Source organism: Leguminivora glycinivorella, chromosome 11 (assembly GCF_023078275.1).
Source record: "Leguminivora glycinivorella isolate SPB_JAAS2020 chromosome 11, LegGlyc_1.1, whole genome shotgun sequence".
Classification (NCBI taxonomy): Eukaryota; Metazoa; Arthropoda; class Insecta; order Lepidoptera; family Tortricidae; genus Leguminivora; species Leguminivora glycinivorella.
In genome coordinates this window covers 13631211-13651524 of record NC_062981.1, presented here as the reverse complement: position 1 = coordinate 13651524, position 20314 = coordinate 13631211, and the positions used below count along the sequence as shown (strand labels likewise).

The following is a 20314-nucleotide window of genomic DNA, read 5'->3' as shown; positions in this document are numbered from 1 at the left end:
CTCTCTTAAAGGTTAAACATCCAAAAACGCTAAAATTAGTTTCTTTCCATTTTAATATTACCTTTATAGTCTTTATGCGAAGTTTCAAGCTCATATTCTCAAAATAAAGGTAGATCCTCATACAAACTTTCGACACCCATTTCACCCCCTTAGGGGATGAATTTTGAAAAATCCTTCCTTAGTGCGTCCGTAGACCTTATAAGTAACCTACGTGCCAAATTTGAATTGTCTAGCACTAGCGGTTTGGGCTATGCCTTGGTTTAAGTTAGTCACTCAGGACTTTGCCGTTTATATTTACATATTATAGATAACATGAAAATAGTGCAAGATATCAGAAAATATTATGACTTTTTTTATTGGGAATTTCATGAGCATTATTTCTTTCATTGACAACTTGTTTCTAAAATGTATACTTTCTATAAAAATAAACTGAATTTTGGGACATATTTCAGGGTAAAAGGGGAGGTTGCGTCAGGTGAGGGGGATGGGACGCTAGTGTGCGCAAAGCACCTTACCCTAAGGTACCAAACCGCATTTCTTTTTAATTGGATTTAATTTTTTTTTTTCAAAAAACACAGTTTGACCGAATCATATGTAATTTTTCAGGTATACCTGTTATACATGGCAGGTATGGTGACTAACTTACACTATCAGTATCACCCACGTCACCATTCATCAATTTCATCATCACACACAAGTTGTGCAATCTGCAACATAGCACCACAATCGCAGTGTTACTCTAGAGTTTTTCGTCTCTTTGTTTTGGAGTTCAGTTGTTTACGTTTTCTTGTTTTATCATCTCAGAAAAATAAAGGGTAGAGGTGTAGCAGCAAAAGACAGTTTTATTTACACCTATATTTTATTTGCCACTATTATTATAGACTTTAAAATATATTTAGCATACATTAGCAAAGTTCCAATGCTAGGATTTAATACAGCTTTCTCAAATATTATAGAAAGATATTTTGGCCTATCGAAAGATTTTCATTATATACATTTTATCTCATTGGAATTATTGAAAGCTGAATATCTGTGGCATTGGATTACATTGGATAGTGTTACAGAAATGCCCAGGACTTCACAGTACAAAAGCAGTTATAAATGTTATATAATAGTAACTTACACACAATAAATAATGTCTAATAAAATTAACCATATGTTTCCGGACCATTGTAAAATTCAGTTATTGTCTCTATTTATTATTTAAACGTAGTTTCGTATTAACAATGTGTATTTTACCACTCCAATTGTGCTGCCTATAGTTAATTGTAATGTAAATGCATATACCATGGTGTGATATACAATATCTCTGTTCAACAACTGAATAGGGTGTCTTGATAATAATTTAAATGTAATACAAAAATCTTAATAATGACTAACAAAATGATAAATATTCACCAACAAATCAAAGTTTTAGCCTTAAAAGTATTAAAACGACCTTGTATAATTAGTTACATACAAATTTAAAAGTCTTTTGGATTCAATATAGATTGAACAACATTCACAATCGGAAGTTTTCAGCCATTTTGGGAATGTACTCGCTGACTCCCGGAGACTGCAAGGAGTGTTGAATCTCACTTTTTCGCCAGTTCATTCGACAGCCAATCGAGGCCCTCATATAGGCCCTGTCCTTGTGTTGCGCAGGTAGCTTGGATGTACCACTGAAAATCAAACAAAGTTTATACTGTAGGTATATTACACCACAATCAACAAAAATATACAATAAGAATAAAGCCAACATAAGTTGCTAACAATTTCAATAGCCAAACCTCTGCTAGGGTTAAATAAATGTAATATTTTAAATAGCATCTTAACCAGTAAGGCTGTCAAAATGGTTGCAAACATAATACTTTAAGTTCTCGCATTTTGTACACATTTTTAAAAGGTAATAATGTTATTTTATCGCGTTCGACCCGTGTGTGTCTTTAAAAAATGATTGATGTTATTGTTGATTGTCTTAGGGCACCCCATAGGTGCATAGGGCCTCCGCAAGATCCTTCCATGCCTTTCTATCTTGAGCCACCGCCTTGGCCTCGTTCCAACTCAGTCCAAACTCCCGCAGCTTGTTCTCTACGCTCCGCGATTAACAATATTGGTACTCTATAGGAGGTTCTCTGTGGCATTATCTCAATTTAATCAGAACAAAAATTGTTTCATAGTAAGTGCCTAACAGATAATTAGACCAATATAATGTTAAACCAAATGGTAACTTACACGGCGGTTTCTCAGGTTGTTTAAGTTTAGTGCATTGGTCAACTCTGCTGCAGTCATTGCATTGGGCATATCCTGTTTGTTAGCAAATACTAGAATTACAGCGTCTCTCAATTCATCTTCTTTTAGCTAAAACAGAACAATAAACAAATTTGAATAATGTTACAATAAAATATAAATTTGCTGTTTATTTCATATCACATAGCAACATAGTATGAAATATACATCACAATTAACTAATACATAAAAATATTACAGAATCTTTACCATATTAGCAAGCTCATTCTCGGCTTCAGCTATTCTCTTGGTATCACTTGAGTCCACTACAAATATGAGACCCTGAGTGTTCTGGTAGTAATGACGCCACAGTGGCCTGATCTTGTCCTGACCGCCGACGTCCCACACCGTAAAGCTAATGTTTTTGTACTCCACTGTTTCTACATTGAATCCAATAGTCGGTATTGTGGTCACTATTTCACCCAATTTTAGTTTGTAAAGTATAGTGGTCTTCCCGGCGGCGTCGAGGCCCACTGTAAACCAAGTTAAAAGTATGAATTATGATATCCGTTACATATTATTACAGTCTTTAATTACAAGGTAATGAACCATAAAAGAAACACGATTCAACGCTATCGTCTACCGATGAGCTGTCAATTGTAACTTACCCATAAGGATACGCATTTGTTTCTTGCCGAAAAGCTTTGTAAAGACACTTGATATCGTCAAACCCATGGTAAAAGTTATTTAATTACTATTTCCTTGCTTAATTAAGTTTTCTGCGAGGATACAACAACTTATTACAACACAACCGATCACTTCGAATATATGATACACGTCGTTTCTTTATTTCCAATTTTCTTAATTTTTATACTAGTGATGTCCGAGTTCATTTTATTATTTACGGTTATGCGTGTTGTCATTTCAGACACGTCATCTTGTTTGTGTTGGCTACCCTGATTTCGTTTGCGATTTCTACAAATAATCGATGCACATGTAAAGAAAGTCAAGTAATTTTCCTTTGATATTTTATGTGAACAAATTTTATGCAATCAACTAAATAGATTCAGTGATAACAGATAACGGAGAAAGTTATAAAACTGTGTTTATATAGGAATAAAAGAACAAAGTCAAGTCTTTCAAAACGTATCCATGGTCTAGGCATAAACAATAAAAATAATAGACAATATCTGGTACGTCAAAAATTAACCAATGAGAATCCTATAAGTTTTGAAGGAAGAGTTTGATTGCTGTCATGCGTCGTCATAGAAACGCTTTATTATTTTATTAACTTTTCTTTTTTTTGGTCGGGAACGACATGGAGACTTATGAAGGTAAGTGTTTTGAAAAATATTTTATTACTAGGTGAATTTTGTTGCTTATTAGTGTGATTTTAAACTTGACCGTTAATGTATAAATATCATTTCAAAGAACAGGTTCACCTGACGACTAAATTTCGTTAATGACAGGTAGGAATCAAGGATTAACAATAATAATTGTTGACCTTTGTTGGGCAGAATTTATTTTGCATTTGTTATTATAATCAGTCAGCAAGAAAAACAAATCTAAATTTTATTTACAACTCTCCCAATTACTATGACTCAAAGCTTTAAAGAAAAAAAAGCATATTTGACTCTACAATGTACAAAATTGCACTGATTTTAAATTATCATTATTTTGCTTTTGTGGGCAAAGTTACCCAATAAATATACTTAACTCTTTTAAGTCGTATCTTTGTCTTGGATTTAGCTTATCGCAAGTCCTTTTGATTAATGATTAGGTAGTGATAGATCAACTTGGTTACGAATATTTTATTACTTATACCATGGCTACGGTAACTCTTAAACTGTACCAACTTACACAGAGTTAGTTCTAACTTTTACAGTGATAAATAACAATTTATTAAGCATAGGAAGGTGCCCAAGGACACTAATCAAAACATTGCATAACACTGTTTTTGTTCAAGACGCTTGACATTGCGCCTACTCAATTTAAGTTAGGCGTCAGTCCCCATAATACTTCGCGAGTTTCCACGGCCATTCTTCTACTAGCCTATAATTTATACCATGTCATTGCAAACACATGTACCTACCTACCTAGGTACAATAATGGCAGACAGACATACCAATCAAGATACCTATTCCTAAAGCAGAAGTGAACAAATACGGCGCAAGTCAATGTTTTATCGCGCTTAGTTTCTATGGGCAGTAAATATGCAATGGTGCGCAATAGGTAACATTACGTCATTCACGCGAAGGTGGCACGTTGTTTTAAGGACTAAATTAAATTGAACAGCAGAAAACTTAGGTCGTTTCGTGTGTGAGGTACTTAGGAAACAATGGCGGTTTAGTCCTTAATTGCTTTCATCTGTTCTGCCACTCCTGCTTGCAGCTTTGGCATTCTGTCAGGGGCTGTTCATAACACTTACTGACACCTTACCAAATAGTGTTACTACAGAAACCAAAACAAATCTGACCCCCCCTGCCATGTGATGTGGTGCCGGCATCAGAAAAGAAACGTACCACCCCATCTCGTCCCGTGGGTGTCCTATATGGCGACTGAGGGTAAACTAGTGGCGGTAGGTAAGCTCATGAGCATTTGAGCAAATCTCGCCCGTATCCTTAGCGAAGTCCTTGCTCACGAGATCTGTGCACGCCGCCACCACAAAAACAAACTTATCCCAATTACGCTTAGTAAGATTTGAATAAAACGATACTACAATAAGAACGCTGCAGAACGAAGAAGAAGAATGCAGCAGCCGGTTTCTGGCTCTATCGCCCAGGCCTAATATTGCTGTCCCACCCATTACCCATAATGCCTATTTCTGGCGGTCATCGACATCATGCAAGCAGGACATCGTTATACCTAAATATACGTGAGCGACAGAGTTAGATACAGATGGGTCAACGCACGAAATTATTCGTGCTTGTCGCCTTTACTTTTGCTTTGAATGATCCTATCTATTCAGGCCCCGTAGCCGAATGGCATTTCTCCGACGCCAAACGAAAGCGATACGCCGCTGGCTCTGTTGCGCCAATACGCAAGCGCGATAGAGATAGATATCTACTAGCGCTTCGTTTCGTGAGCGTTTCGTGAGCGATTGTGCCATTCGGCTAGCCACCCAGATGTCTGTTCATGTTGACCTCACGATTGTTTTGTCTTATATCTTCAGTTTCTTAACGTAACTACTTAATACAATAACGTGTGATGTAATTACGATTCTAAGTTCTAACGCTCATTTCCAACTCATTTACCTTACCTGTTACCACTTATAAATTGTTAGGTACATGAGAGTGCGCGCCTGCGTAAGATATACGGGATATCCTAAAAAGGAAATAAATGTAGATACCTAATTTTCTTCCCATTTGCGACTCTGCTACCTCAGATCCAGCAATCAGGCTTTGTTATTGGTTCTAATTATTTTACTAGATTTTAAAAACCTTTAAGATTAGCGTGTCGTGCTGTGACATACAAGTAGGAACGAATATAAAATTACCTAAACTCGAGCAGCATGAACTGAAGCCCTTTTCTCTTTGCGCCTCGTCGTAAAAGTCTCGTTCTATCACACTAATGTTCGAAGTTCAGCTTCTATCTACTCTTGAAAGGAACCACGCTTGTGATAAACCTTCTGTTCTTATAAAGCGTGAACATTTGAGAATAATCATGAGTAACACAACATGTCGCTTTCGTACATTTTGTATGAACACATCATTTGTCAAAGCACCATCATGCATGTTTTATTTCGTCGAATCCTTGAGACTCCGTCAAGTGACAACATTAGATTATTATTATGTATAATGTCTTCTCTGGGGTCGCCCACGAAGTAATGGTAACCCCTACCACAACCGGCAGGGCTACCGCAGGCCCTTCCTGTGTGGGATTCATGGATGACCTAGCAGCTATAGCGTAGACATAAATCACATAAGGTATCTGTACACTATTCCGGGATAGTAAAATGTCGTACATTATTCCGGGATACCTTGGTTTTTGTCGCAAAATAAGGAAACTATCAGTAAAATCTTAATTTAATGCAGTATTTCATTAACTATAGATCAAATAGAACCGAAAAAGTCGATTTTCGAATATGTATCATATCTTTTGAAGCCGTGAGGTACTTCCAAACGCGTCAGTCGCAACCACGCAGGGGTTTCTATGGGCGTGTTTGACGGTAAGCTTAATGCGGCAGCGGAACTTCTTAAGGGTTTACTGTGATGCGGGTAAGTTTATTTATATGAAATTTGTATCATAATTGTGTTATAGTTATTAAAAGACATTTATATCATCGTTTCAAATTAATTTGAAGCACATTTTAATTAAAATACCCGCTCCCGGAATAATGTACACCATTTTGACGCGGTGTACATAATTGCGGGAGTATCACGGAATAACGGAAACACAGTCCGTAATGTTTTTATGTTTTATTACTATTGGTGGTGAACTATATTTATATATTTGATGTAAATATATTGAGTAAAGATTACAGATTATAGTGACATAATTACGGTATATATATTTTTTAGAATTTAATCTCATAATTGAGTACGAAATGTATACTCGTTGTAATACGTGCGAAATATTGGAGTGTGGCATCGACATTAAATTTGTTTTATTTCATAAAATTAAAGCACAAAGGTTATTTCTTTCGATGTTTTGAGTATAATTGTTATATAATCTTCCAATGTACTAAGAAAAAAATCCTGTTTGTTTTTTAATATAGCCTTTGTGTTGACTGCCGTAATTAATACACGACTTTATATGAGTGTATCTTATTCCGGCATGCCTATATAAAGTATATTAAGATATAAAAACACATAAAATAAGGTATAGAGACCCGGCTATTATGTTTTTAAACTTCCTTAGTTAGCTAAAAATCTTTATACCGCATATTGGTTTGTCCGTCAGTCAGTCTGTCCATCTACGATTTAGCTCAATCATTATTAGTACTAAAAAGCTAAAATTTACATAATAATAATACATAATAGTCCTTACACCCTGGCGGGTGTTGCCGCTGCGTGTGTCCCATGATACGGGCAAGGGCAACATCCGCTCGGTGTACCCCTTACATTTCATTAAAGTGTCGAAAGGGCCTCTACGTGTTGGCTTCGGCCCCGCGCACGCCTCCCAAAGGTCCGGAATACCATTGTTACGTGATGGGAAAGACATACATAATAGGATAGACATATATAAATATAAAATAGTACAAATTCGTTGGACAGTCAATCAGTGTAAGAACGGCCTATAATATTTATTTATTGAGTACTATTTATTTGTATATATACATATCTTGAATAACGTATCACCCCATAATGTATACGGTGTAGCTCAGTGATCACCAGTACCAAAAAACTGAAATTTTCATGAGTACCATGCAATTTTTATAACCGGCAATAGCTTCTAGATTGAAATTAAATTTTGAAAAAACCCCCGATATTGTTAACCGATTTTCATCAAACATGGCTAAAATTCAGTTTTCAAACGTAAAAAACCAATCTAAATCGGTTCATCCATTCGAAAGCGATGCTTTAGACAGACAGACAGTAAAACTTATAACACCCTGTCATTATATCATACAATCGTCATACCGTAAAATATCATATTTCCCATGCCACCCCAACCCATCAAAACATTGCCAATTATAAAAAATACACTCTGTATAAGCATTTATCAAAACGATATGTGCAATTGTGCATTATATATTTATGTAAACAATATTTTTGATTCGTTTTTTTACATTATGCTTCAACAACGTGGACTTTAAAGGTATCCCGTAATTACGTACAACGACTCCCGGAATTGAAGCCATACCAAAATTGTATCCCGGAATAATGGGCAAACTAAGGGTTAAGTAAAACAATGGTAATTTCTATAAATTGGAAGTTACGATGCAAAATAGTGTCTTAAATCGATCGTAGAAGACTTATCCTTAAAATAAAATAGTTAACACGACTAGAAACTTCGCATTTTTTTTACAATCCTCACTCAAAGTAGGAAACGTCTTAAGTTCCCGTAATATGGTACAGTTACCTTAAGTGCCTACAATCGGTTGTTACCTAGTGACAATACGATTGATTACCTTACCTTTGTTATTCGTGGATAATGCTGTGACGATGACGCCTATGACCTGTGACCAAGATATTCCAATTAGGCATAGTATTTATATGACAGAACGAATTACAGACATCATAGCTATTTGCATTCTTCCAATGTAGCTCTTTAAGAAAGTCATGATCCCTATCCGTCTAATATTCGTGATAGATCGGGGTGTCGTAAGTTTCGCAATTTTGCCAAGACAATGCACTTACTCGCAAATGTACGGACTAGGAAAGTTTGTCATCACGGTCGCCTGTCTTATCAATCTTATTCGAAGCCGCGATCACACGTCATCTGGTCACGATTGTTTGTTTTCCCTGACACGCTTTTAGCTTAATGTTTGCCTAGGTTGTCGTTATACCTGGCTAAGTAGGCAGAACCTTATCATTTATCACATTTATAACTAGATACCGGTTATCTCGTATGCTCGTATCGTATCGTATATAATCTTTCATATTATTTGAGTAAAGTGAATCGGGACAGGAGACAGGAGAGGGACAGGAGGGAGCGTTAAATTACACAGAGTCGGCCAAAAGTAGTCAACAGATATGTGTTTTATTGGAAGTACATGTTCCAATGTCCTTGTCTTCAATATAAATAAATATGCATTAATGCCAAAGTAGGGCATCAATATCTATCTATTCAACGCTTATTGTACAGTCAATAACTTACAATATTTCCAATTTCTGAAACTTAAACCTACGTTTCTTCAGGAAGTAGATATTTGGGGTCCTAAAAGGTTGGCAACGCATGAGTGGTGAAGACGTCATCATCAGGCGTTTGTTCGTCTGTTTTTATGTTGTATAAAACGAACCTTACTATGATAATTCAGTCGTTAAAATTAAGCCAAACTAAATTAATGGTTGCGGTTTTGTAGGAATACCTACGTTTTGCTAACAGTCCAGTTTGTATTCAAAATACGGTCTGTAAAACATCCTTTTAAATATTCATTGATTTCAACCCAGACTGAATAGGCGTAAAAATTGCCGCAAACATCCTGAAGGTCACCTTAGACGGTGCCAGTTTTGAGGCCGATGCTCCCGGCGTTATCCGGATGAACGCTCACAACTTGAGTTTACCTAAAGCTGTGCATGAATAAACATACTGGATTATAATTCCACTTATATGTTTAGTCTAGTATAACAAGCAGTCTCAATGTTAAAAAAATCTGCCATCTACCTTCTAAATTCAATTTTTGCCAAAAATATCATTTTTATACAAGTCAAGCAGTGATCTGAAAAGTCATCAATCAACTCATCGAGTTTATCAATCCCAAACCACTATTAGGTTTTGTAACTACGTCACAGTTTCTATGGCTTCATTCTATAGGTCGATGATACTGATACCATAAATATTTCTACAGTGGCCTAGGATTCTGTTGATAGATCAGTCAATGAATGCTCAAAAGGGGGGTCTAGGTGGAATGGCCGAAAGCAGAAAGTTTCACTACGGGATGTTGTTAGGGGTAGTCAGGAGACATACATACTAAAAGTCTTCGGACTTTGGACGTGAGCTCGAAGAGGGGGGGATGAAAAAAGGTCCCATTTTTTGGTTTTTTGCTCATATTTCAAAAACTATGCGTCATACGAAATTTTGGTATACTACACCTTGAAAGCTTATAAAATTCTCTATAACTTTGATCTAGAAACTTTTTTTCTATTCTCAACCATTATCTAGGTATGAGCTCCTAAAAACTGTTAATAAATTAAAAATCGTTTCCCCCCCCACTTTTTGCTTCATACATTGCTCCTTATCTTGAAAAATATTTATCTTAGACAAAAGTTTTCTTAAAAAATCTTGTAGATCATTCAAATACCTTTCATAATATGCGTACATATGCTTCTGGGTCATGTACCGTTGAATAATTATACGACTTTAAAACGAAATGAAACAACGAATGTATGTGATAAACGTGTAAAATATGTATTTGATGAACATGATTGTATTATGATGCTGTATAAATGCATTCACACAACAGGTAACAATACAATTAGCTGTACACATCTACCATCCACCACTACTACAATCTGTGGTGCACCGGCAAAATATTGACTTCAGTATTTCTTCCGGAGCAGCTGGTACTTTGGTTTGCACTGGAATCAGTAAGTTGCTTTCGTTCCGTGCCATCCCCATTCATCATCCTCCTTGCGTTATCCCGGCATTTGCCACGGCTCATGGGAGCCTGGGGTCCACTTTGACAACTAATCCCAAGATTTGGCGTAGGCACTAGTTTTACGAAAGCGACTGCCTTCTTACTTTCCAACCCGAAGGGTAACTAGGACTTATTGGAATTATTCCGGTTTCCTCACGATGTTTTCCTTCACCGAAAAGCGACTGGCAAATATCAAATGACATTTCGCACATAAGTTCAGAAAAAAGTCATTGGTATATTAGCGAGGGAGGTAAAAAAAGCGTGGAATACTAATACAACTAACTAACTTAGTTTCGGAGGTAAAAACAGCTTAAGTTACAATTATGTCCTAACTCATAAAAGTTTTCTACTACTATTCTACTTTAAATCAAATTTTAACGTAAAAAAAAAAGTTATTTACTTGACGAATACTGGACCAAGTGCGCTAAAATACTCGTATACTGGATCAAGTACTCTTAGATCATAAACTGTTATAAATTTGAGATTCTCATGAATACAGAAATAACCTCATTGATTTCGTTAAACCAAATCCGAATTTTTATGTTATTACGTGAACAAATATGTTAGTTATGTTACTTTGTACCTTTGAACGGCTCTCCTCTGCAAAATCATGAGTTTGCACTTGCCTCAGTATCCTTAGGAGGTATGGATATAACTTACACGTGTTTTAATTTACACGCTGCCTCTTTGGGCGGGATGATACTAATCGGTCTTCTTTGTTTGTTTGAAATGCTGTCGGTCTCACACCTTACTACTGTCAACACTGCAATTCTCTAACCTTGTGTGTTACTGTGTTTGTTGTCCCAAATAAATCAAACAAATTGAAACTGTTTCTTCCATGTCATCTGGATCAGATGTGACAACTGTATCTTAGACAATATCCTCCCTGCCGTTATCATCAGTGTCTTCCTCTATCCTGGGGGTTGAGTTTGACTTTCGATCCGGAGGTTGCGGGTTCGAACCCGGCTCGTACCAATGACTTTTTTCTGAACTTATGTGCGAAATGTCATTTGATATTTGCCAGTCGCTTTTCGGTGAAGGAAAACATCGTGAGGAAACCGGACTAATTCCAATGAGTTCTAGTTACCCTTCGGGTTGGAAATTCAGATGGCAGTCGCTTTCGTAAAACTAGTGCCTACGCCAAATCTTGGGATTAGTTGTCAAAGTGGACCCCAGGTTCCCATGAGCCGTGGCAAATGCCGGGATAACGCAAGGAGGATGATGAATGGGGATGGGCACGGAACGAAAGCAACTTACTGATTCCTGTACAAACCAAAGTACCAGCTGCTCCGGAAGAAATACTGAAGTTAATATTTTGCCGGTGCACTACAGATTGTAGTAGTGGTAGATGTGGGTATGACAAGGCCTTTATGTACAGCTAATTGTATTGTTACCTGTTGTGTGAATGAATTGCTGTATGCTGTATAGCATCGTAATACAATAATGTTCATGAAATACATATTTTACACGTTTATCACATACATTTGTTGTTTCATTTCGTTTTAAAGTCGTATAATTATTCAACGGTACATGACCCAGAAGCATATGTACACATATTATGAAAGGTATTTGAATGATCTACAAGATTTTTTAAGAAAACTTTTGTCTAAGATAAATATTTTTCAAGATATGGAGCAATGTATGAAGCAAAAAGTGGGGGGGAAAACGATTTTTAATTTATTAACAGTTTTTAGGAGCTCATACCTAGATAATGGTTGAGAATAGAAAAAAAGTTTTTAGATCAAAGTTATAGAGAATTTTATAAGCTTTCAAGGTGTAGTAAACCAAAATTTCGTATGACGCATAGTTTTTGAAATATGAGCAAAAAACCAAAAAATGGGACCTTTTTTCATCCCCCCCTCTTCGAGCTCACGTCCAAAGTCTTTTAGTATGTATGTCTCCTGACTACCCCTAACAACATCCCGTAGTGAAACTTTCTGCTTTCGGCCATTCCATCTAGAATCGTTCGTTGACCAAGCTATGACTTCAAATTCTGTTGACTGTACTGGATTAGTGACAGTAAAATGATATATACTTAAAATCTTATTATCGTTTCATGTCAAAGCGGCCGACAACTGAATTTTCTTCTGTATTATAAGTAGCAGATATGTGTCCAGTCTAAAATTCAAAACAGCCGACAAAGTAAACACTCGAAGAAATTTAGATGTTATCCATCAAATGGTTGTAACTTGTCGTCATTTCACTGCGAGTTTTCCTTTCAAATGACTTTTAGTTTTGGCCAGCCAGTATAATGCACTTCACATTCCCATTTGTCAATTAAACATTTGCAGCTTTCTATCAAATAATTAGCATATTTGAACATTATTTGGACTTTTTCTTAGATTTAAATCGATTGAGAACACTTCGCTTTTCAAACTTTCTTTTTAAGTAAAACATGGTTGTCATTGTGTCTGGCACAATTTTGCTTTAATAAAGTGTAATCAGATATCGTTTTGTGTGGTGTTCATTAGATACAATCGTTGCACGTCGGTATACAAAGGTCTGCCTGTCGCTCACGACTGAGATACTAATGACCCGCGAACAACTTCAGTAATCAGTAGTTTTGGCCAGTCATTGGCGGGTTTGGGCTTTGGAAACTAGTATTATACAATTTAATCGTTGGTTCTTTAGATACTTCAAAACCCTTTTGCGCCTTTTGCTTTCTTGTAAAGGAATCCTTATTCCGCTTTAGAATCTAGTTTGAAATATGAATAGCAGAAGTGGCTCGTTGATTTATCAGTCCGTTTTTCGACAATTTTGATAAAATGAACAGGCCTTTAAATTAAAATTTGCAACATTCAACTTTTCTTCAAAGAAAGGTAAAAGTTACGATGGGTTTCCATTATAGAAAATCACAAATGTTTCAGGCTATCATAAACCCAAATCCATTAGGAATAGTCGTCAAACGAATTAATATAATAGAATAGAATAATTTATTGAAAAAAATTATAGATGTTCATAAATCTTTTTTATTTTTAGTTATTTGCAGTCTGACAAAAAAGAGTGCCAATATTGTAGTGTCGTTTCGTTTTCTTACTAATGTACTTTATTGGTTTGAACACGTGACGGCACTGTCTTGCCATTTTTATGGTACCGTGCCAAAAAGGTACAAAAGGAACCCTTATGGCGCCGCTCTGTCCATCTGTGTGATTGATTGAATTGAGATTGATTTTTTACCAAATATGGCTATTATAATAAATATTACAGGAAAAATAAAATCTTACACGTATCTTGAAAACTTTTTATTCATTTATAAAAAACCTTTCAGATTTATATTTTCAATTTCACCACCCTTGCGGGCGTTTATTGTACCTGCAATTTTTACAGAATAACAATAAAAATACCTGAAAAATGGTTAAAATAGGTTCACGCAATAAGTAATTATTCCATAAAAATCATCTTCCGTACTTTAAGCTCGCGCCCATTAGTTTACTTAATTTGACGATAGATGTCGCTGTACATTGAACGCTCATTTCCTACATCGCGTTTTTCCTGATATAATGGGGTCGGGTTAGGATCAGGAGCGTCCTGACGACAATGTTGTAACGTAAACTATTGAAGTCGAGTTGGCTTGATTTCCTTTGGACGTTGTTTAATAATAAAATTTGTGTATTAAATATTACTTGTTATGTGGGAAATTTACTCTTGGGGATTTAGTCAAGTCTGTAGAGAAAAACAACATTTGATGATTCAACTATTGAAGGTTTGTATGGAACCCTCGGTGGACGAGTCCGACTCGCACTTGGCCGTTTTCTAATCATGTCACGCTGTACTTATAAACGTGTGTATCAAGAGAGAATCAAAAACAAGTTAATAATATAAATTAGTCTGCTATTCTTACCAGCCAGTTTGATGGAGTTACCGACAAACTTGTTTGACTAATATTTTATGTAATTTGCTCCGTCACGGCCCCCCATAATGTTCCGGTAATCTCTATCCAATCTACATTGCAGCCTATTTGCTTCACTTACCACGTAATTGCTTTTGAACGTCCGACACAAAACACTATCTCTACGTTTAATAATGTTAATATTCTTCGGGTCTAATCGTTAATCTGAATTTGTTTGGAAACTTATATTCGGTACCTAATTTTATATTTTCGCCAGTCACGACGCGAACGTTAACTTTCAATTTTGAATTGTTTGATGCGGTGCCGGAATTAAATATTATGTATATTAAAGCCTACTCTTACAATAAAGTTTAAGTATTACGTCACGTCGGCGTTTAAAGCCTTAGATAAGGATCTTGCCTTTTGCTCTTTTATGAACAGTTTTGTTCAGTGCTACTTTTATACCACAATCATGATAAAATCCACTCCCTTTTTACTCCCATAACCCATAAGCGATGGTTTCGAGAAAAAAATATAAGTCCCCAGGCTCGTGAGTGGTCGGGATCGGTATCTCCAATCTCCATACCTATGAAATTTTACATTGGTTCAGTAGGTACTTCAAGCGTGAAGAGATCAGACAGACTTTGTCTGTCCATAGCGACTTTCGCGACTCGACGTGTTGCCATTTAGAAACATTGCCATGATCGTCATCTTCGTTATTTCTTTTTTTATGAAAATCGGGAAAGTGTTTGGCCAGTCGAAAATGTTCAAATTAAATAAGTTAAGTTAATTTCCCTCAAAGGGATAAGTTCGCCTTTGTACTTTCTTCTTCTTCTTTACTGTAATTACTGTTTTTTGTTATTAATTGTACAATAAAGAATTTACTACTACTACTACTAAATTAAGATCCGTAATCGTTTACATTACAACCAATAGATTTCACGAACCGCGACGAAATAGTTAATTATATTATTTCAGGATGGTTCAAAGATAAATCTGTGTATGTATGTATATTGTATAGAGATCACATTAGCCAAGTGAAAGCTAAATCGTGCTACCGATACCGGCGATACCGTGAGCCATCCTAATCCGTCATGGATACGATTATGGACAAATTAATGACATCAAGCCATTAGAATCGATACCGAGTCAGAAGAGTCGATAGAATCGATAGATCAAGTAATTGCGGAATATTTGCCCGCCGTGGGACCATCCTCCTAGTCCTCATCCTACTCGGAATCGCGTAAGCGTAAATAAATTCGAAATCGTTTATACGGTCAATGATTAGAATAAACATAACTTCTTGGTAAATATGTTTTCAATTTTAGATATTATTTAGACTACAGTCTGTGTCAGAGAAATAGTAGAATAAGAGCCAACAAAACTTATATTATCTGTAATACCTAATACGTAGCAGGAATCTACGGGTAATAAAAACCTTATAGCCGTAGGTACTAAAGAAGCATTAATAGAGTCGTGTCCAGTACAGCGTCTCATTACTACAGCATTCTGTCACGTGTAACTCTTTAACACCTGTAATCAGTTTAATCATAGTTGTAACTTACACTGATTACACATTGGTACAGACTTCATTACATGTTAAAAACGAAGGACTCTAACGCCTTGACAATAGAGGCGATCCGATATTCGTGAACGCCTTGGCCGGTCACATGTATTTGATAGCGAGTGTACTATGTTGTTGTAATAGAACCACGGCTATTATACCCATCTGTCTGTTGTCCATTTGATTCAGCAAGTAATGACCGGTTGTTAGCTTTATTTTATCGCTATTTTGCAAATTGATAGCGTGCAAATGTGAAACTTTGAAATGTGGCTGTGGAGGTATTGTATACATAGTGTAAAAGCTCTAGAGCTTAGAAAAAATAGCTTGTCATTGCTTTTCATCGAACTTGCTCTAAAACGTTACTTCAGTTTAGTAGTCAATATTGACAAAGATATAACGATTATTTGGTTTTACGATATTTGGCTAAACATAAAATTAATACCTGTACAAAGTGTGCCTACATTTAGTGTTTTTATCAAGTTGACATCATATTGATTAAAATATTTAAAACATCTTCAAGTACTTACGTACTTACGTATTATGATGCCATGTAGGCCTTAGATTATTTTATAAAAAAGTAACTTTACTCGCCCTAAGTTTAAAACAAAAACATCCTGTAAATTTAAATGCTTACAATTTATAATTTTCTATTTGTCTAATATGCTTTCATTTCATAAAACAGAACGATAGTATGACCATAAACCAGTCACTTGATTCTGTTACAGTTGATTAGATCAACGACTCCCTGTCCAAAGTGTCCAATGAGTCAATGATCATTTCGCATATTGTACGCGTAATGTGCCCCCGATTCATAATAGAAAGTGCAATGACTCTCGAAATGCTTCGTGAGATGTAAGATAGCATCTCTGTAAAGTAAATATTGAGTAATCCGGACACTTATTTATAGAGTAGACATTTGTCTACTGACTTTATCCCCCGACTTTGTCTGCAAAGAATTAATATATTCATATATAACTTCTATAAAAATTCCAAAATTTCTGAGATAAAAACTATTATCCCTCGAATCAGGGGAAGGCCCTGTGACTCAATATATCTCCATATGAGATTTCTTCTTGAGAGCTGAAGAGCGCATTAGTAATATAATGTATTATAATATTAATATAGATTGAATTAAATAATATGTCTTATATAGTACGCATAAAAAATAGCTCTTTATTACGAAATAATGTGAGGCTGAAGTTTGATCAACGTTACGCAAATAAAAAGCTCTGCATGAAAGTATATTAGTACTACTACCGATCAATAGGAAATTGGCATCATCAATCATGTAGCGTAGTCGCTTCTTTTGACCTATATCGGGTTTTCATTCACTGTATATTTATACTGTAGTCGTATTAGATTACTTTCAAATTGGTTTTATTGCTTGTGGATAACCGTATCGGTAAGTTTTATGAAATAATTATTTACGCATGTTGTACTTGGCAAGAATGTATCATCTTCGGCATGTACTAATGAACTTTCTGGTACTATAAAGTTTCATTTTTTTTTTTTCACTTTATAATGATGGGACGTGTGACGTATGTGGAATAATGTATACTGATTTTATAGCCTGGACTGGAAAGCCGTTTTTAGGGTTCCGTAGTCAACTAGGAACCCTTATAGTTTCGCCATGTCTGTCTGTCCGTCCGTCCGTCCGCGGATAATCTCAGTAACCGTAAGCACTAGAAAGCTGAAATTTGGTACCAATGTGTATATCAATCACGCCAACAAAGTGCAAAAATAAAAAATGGAAAAAAATGTTTTATTAGTGTACCCCCCCTACATGTAAACTTTACATTGTAAAGTGGGGGCTGATATTTTTTTTTCATTCCAACCCCAACGTGTGATATATTGTTGGATAGGTATTTAAAAATGAATGTGTTTACTGAGATCGTTTTTTGATAATATTAATATTTTCGGAAATAATCGCTCCTAAAGGAAAAAAAAGTGCGTCCCCTCTAACTTTTGAACCATATGTTTAAAAAATATGAAAAAAATCGCAAAAGTAGAACTTTATAAAGACTTTCTAGGAAAATTGTTTTGAACTTGATAGGTTCCGTAGTTTTTGAGAAAAATACGGAAAACTACGGAACCCTACACTGAGCGTGGCCCGACACGCTCTTGGCCGGTTTTTTTGTCTTGTTGACGCAAGGTATGTAAATTGCCGCAGCATAACAATTTTCTAGCGCATCGTGCATAGTATGTAAATATGTTAGCACTTGGATTTACTGTTTGTTTATACGTTGTCTTTGTATTGAGACGAAACGCTTACAATTCACATACATATGTGGAATCGTTTGTGGAATGTCTCGGTATAGAAATTTGTAAATAAAACTGGAGAATTCGCTAACCAGACCAAAGTTGGAGAAATGTTTTTTTTTGTCAAACCATAAACCGACTGGCGATTGTTGCTTAGGTACGCAATATCTCAATCTGATAGTTAAAGTCTGATACTCCTTAAATTTTGTGAGTGACCTTTTTCAACTTATCAATACCTATGTGTACGAGTAGGTTGAGATACGCATTATCATTTCAGTTTACATTGAGATACTCAGCATCAAAAGGCGTGAGTCTTGTCACTGGTTAACAAGCTTATAACTTGTATTTGAAGAAGTTAGTGATGACCACAAGGTATAGAGGCGATCCGATATTCGATAGACGCTGAAGTGAGGCTATGTTCTCCTAACTTAAAGAGTTACGATGCTTGTACGGTCACGGACTTTAGTAGTTTATCCACTCCTAGCCCATTTTATACTGGACACGTCATAGCACTCATAGCTTAATTATGAAATGACAAAATTATTGTGGCCTCTAAATGGCTCAACAATTAAAGTCCGTGAGTGTACTATAGAGAAGTATAAGTTGTGTTCTTGTTCACAAGTTCACACGGCAACGATGGCGTCTGGATATGGTACAAATATTGCTGTTAAAACGAATGTTCAGATGTAAATAAAAAGTTACATCCGACCTGATCTGAATATATGTAATATGAATTCATGATAAAAGTATCATGACATATTTTTAAACTTAAGTGGCACCTCTTCCAATCCAATTTGTACTTATCTTTTAATATGCCACCGAGCAATAAGTTAATCTCGGAATTCGTCACATCGGCCAAGGGCCGATAACTGCCATCGGCGTAGGCGGCCGCCCCCACACGTCCGAATTGCGGCGGACACCTGTTGATATGACGACACCTATGTGAAGGATGTAACTTAGAATAATATCGAAAAAACGGTCTATGATCCGGCAGGCAAGTATGGTCGCGCGATAAATGATAAAACATCAGGCCGTCCCTATCGCACTATTTGTAAGTGGCCTGATGTTTTATCATTTATCGCGCGACCGTGCTTGCCTGCCAGGATCATCATGGTTCAAGGTGATCAAATAACATGGAACCCCAAGTTTTAGTAATATTAAGCTACATCCCGTGAGATTTTGGGCCTTCTTTTTTCGGGTGAAATCGAACGTAATCGTAAAAATGGAAACTCTGACTTGTCTCGTTCTCGTATCTGAACTCCGTAGACGATTTTGAAAGCTCACGCAATGTGTGAATAGGTTATCACTATCAGTTGTGGTTTAGTTTTTTGAAGTTGTCCATTGAAGACACTATTTCCAGGGAAATGATAGTAGGGTATGCTCCAGCAATTTGTGTCAGAATTAAGAAATGACTTGTATGAAAATAATTAGTAAGATTTACTCCAGCCGTCCAGCCTACTTTGTACCGTCGTTATTTATAACGATCGTTTCTCAAACTCTCTACTTGTTTATCCCCGTAAGTTTACAAGATAACGCATAAATTGATTGCTGGGAGTTAAATCAAGTCTTACTCCGAGCTAGTTTAATGGTCGTGGGATCACGCTTACTAAATTATATAGTTATTTAAATTAACGTCCATTAATTAAAGAGTGTAGATGTTTCAGGATATTGAATAGTAAAGACTGTAAATTACCTATGACGTCCTGCATGTCGCTCTAATTAATTTTCTTCTTTATGAGTATTTTTGTGATAGGTAAATAATAGGTTTTTAAATGATTTCGTTTTAGAACATAGTGGCATACAGGGTTTACTAATGTTTGACCAAAACAATTTTAGCAAATGTTCATTTTACAAAAAACGTTTCATCAATATAGTAATTGGCAAATATGTTATTCCGCATATGTATCATTTTACAAAAACTTACTTGACAAATAATCATTTAGTAACTAATACATTAGTACAATGTGTTACTTAATAAACTATCAATTGTATATTTTTCATGTTACCTAATAGTATGTTTGACAAATTGATACATTTACCAAATGTCATGTAATAAATTGTTATAAAGGGGTTACAGTCTTTTCTTTTAGCCTAGGCTAAACTGATCGACCCACTTTTTTAGATCAGTTTGGTTTGTGATGGTCACAGTTCTAACCTAACCTAACCCACTTTTCTATTATTACTTCGGTTTTGTGAGGGTCACAGTTCTAAC

At 35.9% G+C, this 20314-nt stretch overlaps 2 protein-coding genes across 2 annotated transcripts in view; one reads left to right on the top strand and one right to left on the bottom strand.

The window, feature by feature from the left end:
- Nucleotides 1–840: 840 nt before the first annotated feature.
- On the bottom strand, nt 841–3076 carry LOC125231190 (ADP-ribosylation factor 2). The gene is made up of 4 exons (XM_048136560.1): nt 2877–3076; nt 2479–2741; nt 2215–2340; nt 841–1661 (listed from the first exon to the last, which is right to left on the bottom strand). Exons 1-4 carry the CDS (start codon nt 2941–2943, stop codon nt 1575–1577), a joined length of 543 nt encoding a protein of 180 aa, XP_047992517.1. The 5' UTR covers nt 2944–3076; the 3' UTR covers nt 841–1574.
- A 360-nt stretch (nt 3077–3436) lies between these two features.
- The window catches only part of LOC125231012 (hybrid signal transduction histidine kinase L-like), a 54005-nt gene continuing 37127 nt past the window's right edge, over nt 3437–20314 (top strand). The window contains exon 1 of the mRNA XM_048136347.1: nt 3437–3542. Within this exon, the coding sequence (XP_047992304.1) occupies nt 3527–3542 (16 nt within the window). The 5' untranslated portion in view covers nt 3437–3526. The remainder of the gene's footprint in view (nt 3543–20314) is intronic.

Excerpts from the sequence above, each read along its gene's own strand:
- LOC125231190 (XM_048136560.1), bottom strand. The coding sequence starts at position 2,943 with ATGGGTTTGACGATATCAAGTGTCTTTACAAAGCTTTTCGGCAAGAAA. Across the intron at positions 2,742-2,876 it reads ACAAATGCGTATCCTTATGG|TGGGCCTCGACGCCGCCGGG; the intron begins GTAAGTTACAAT and ends CTTGGTTTACAG. Across the intron at positions 2,341-2,478 it reads AGAATGAGCTTGCTAATATG|CTAAAAGAAGATGAATTGAG; the intron begins GTAAAGATTCTG and ends GTTCTGTTTTAG.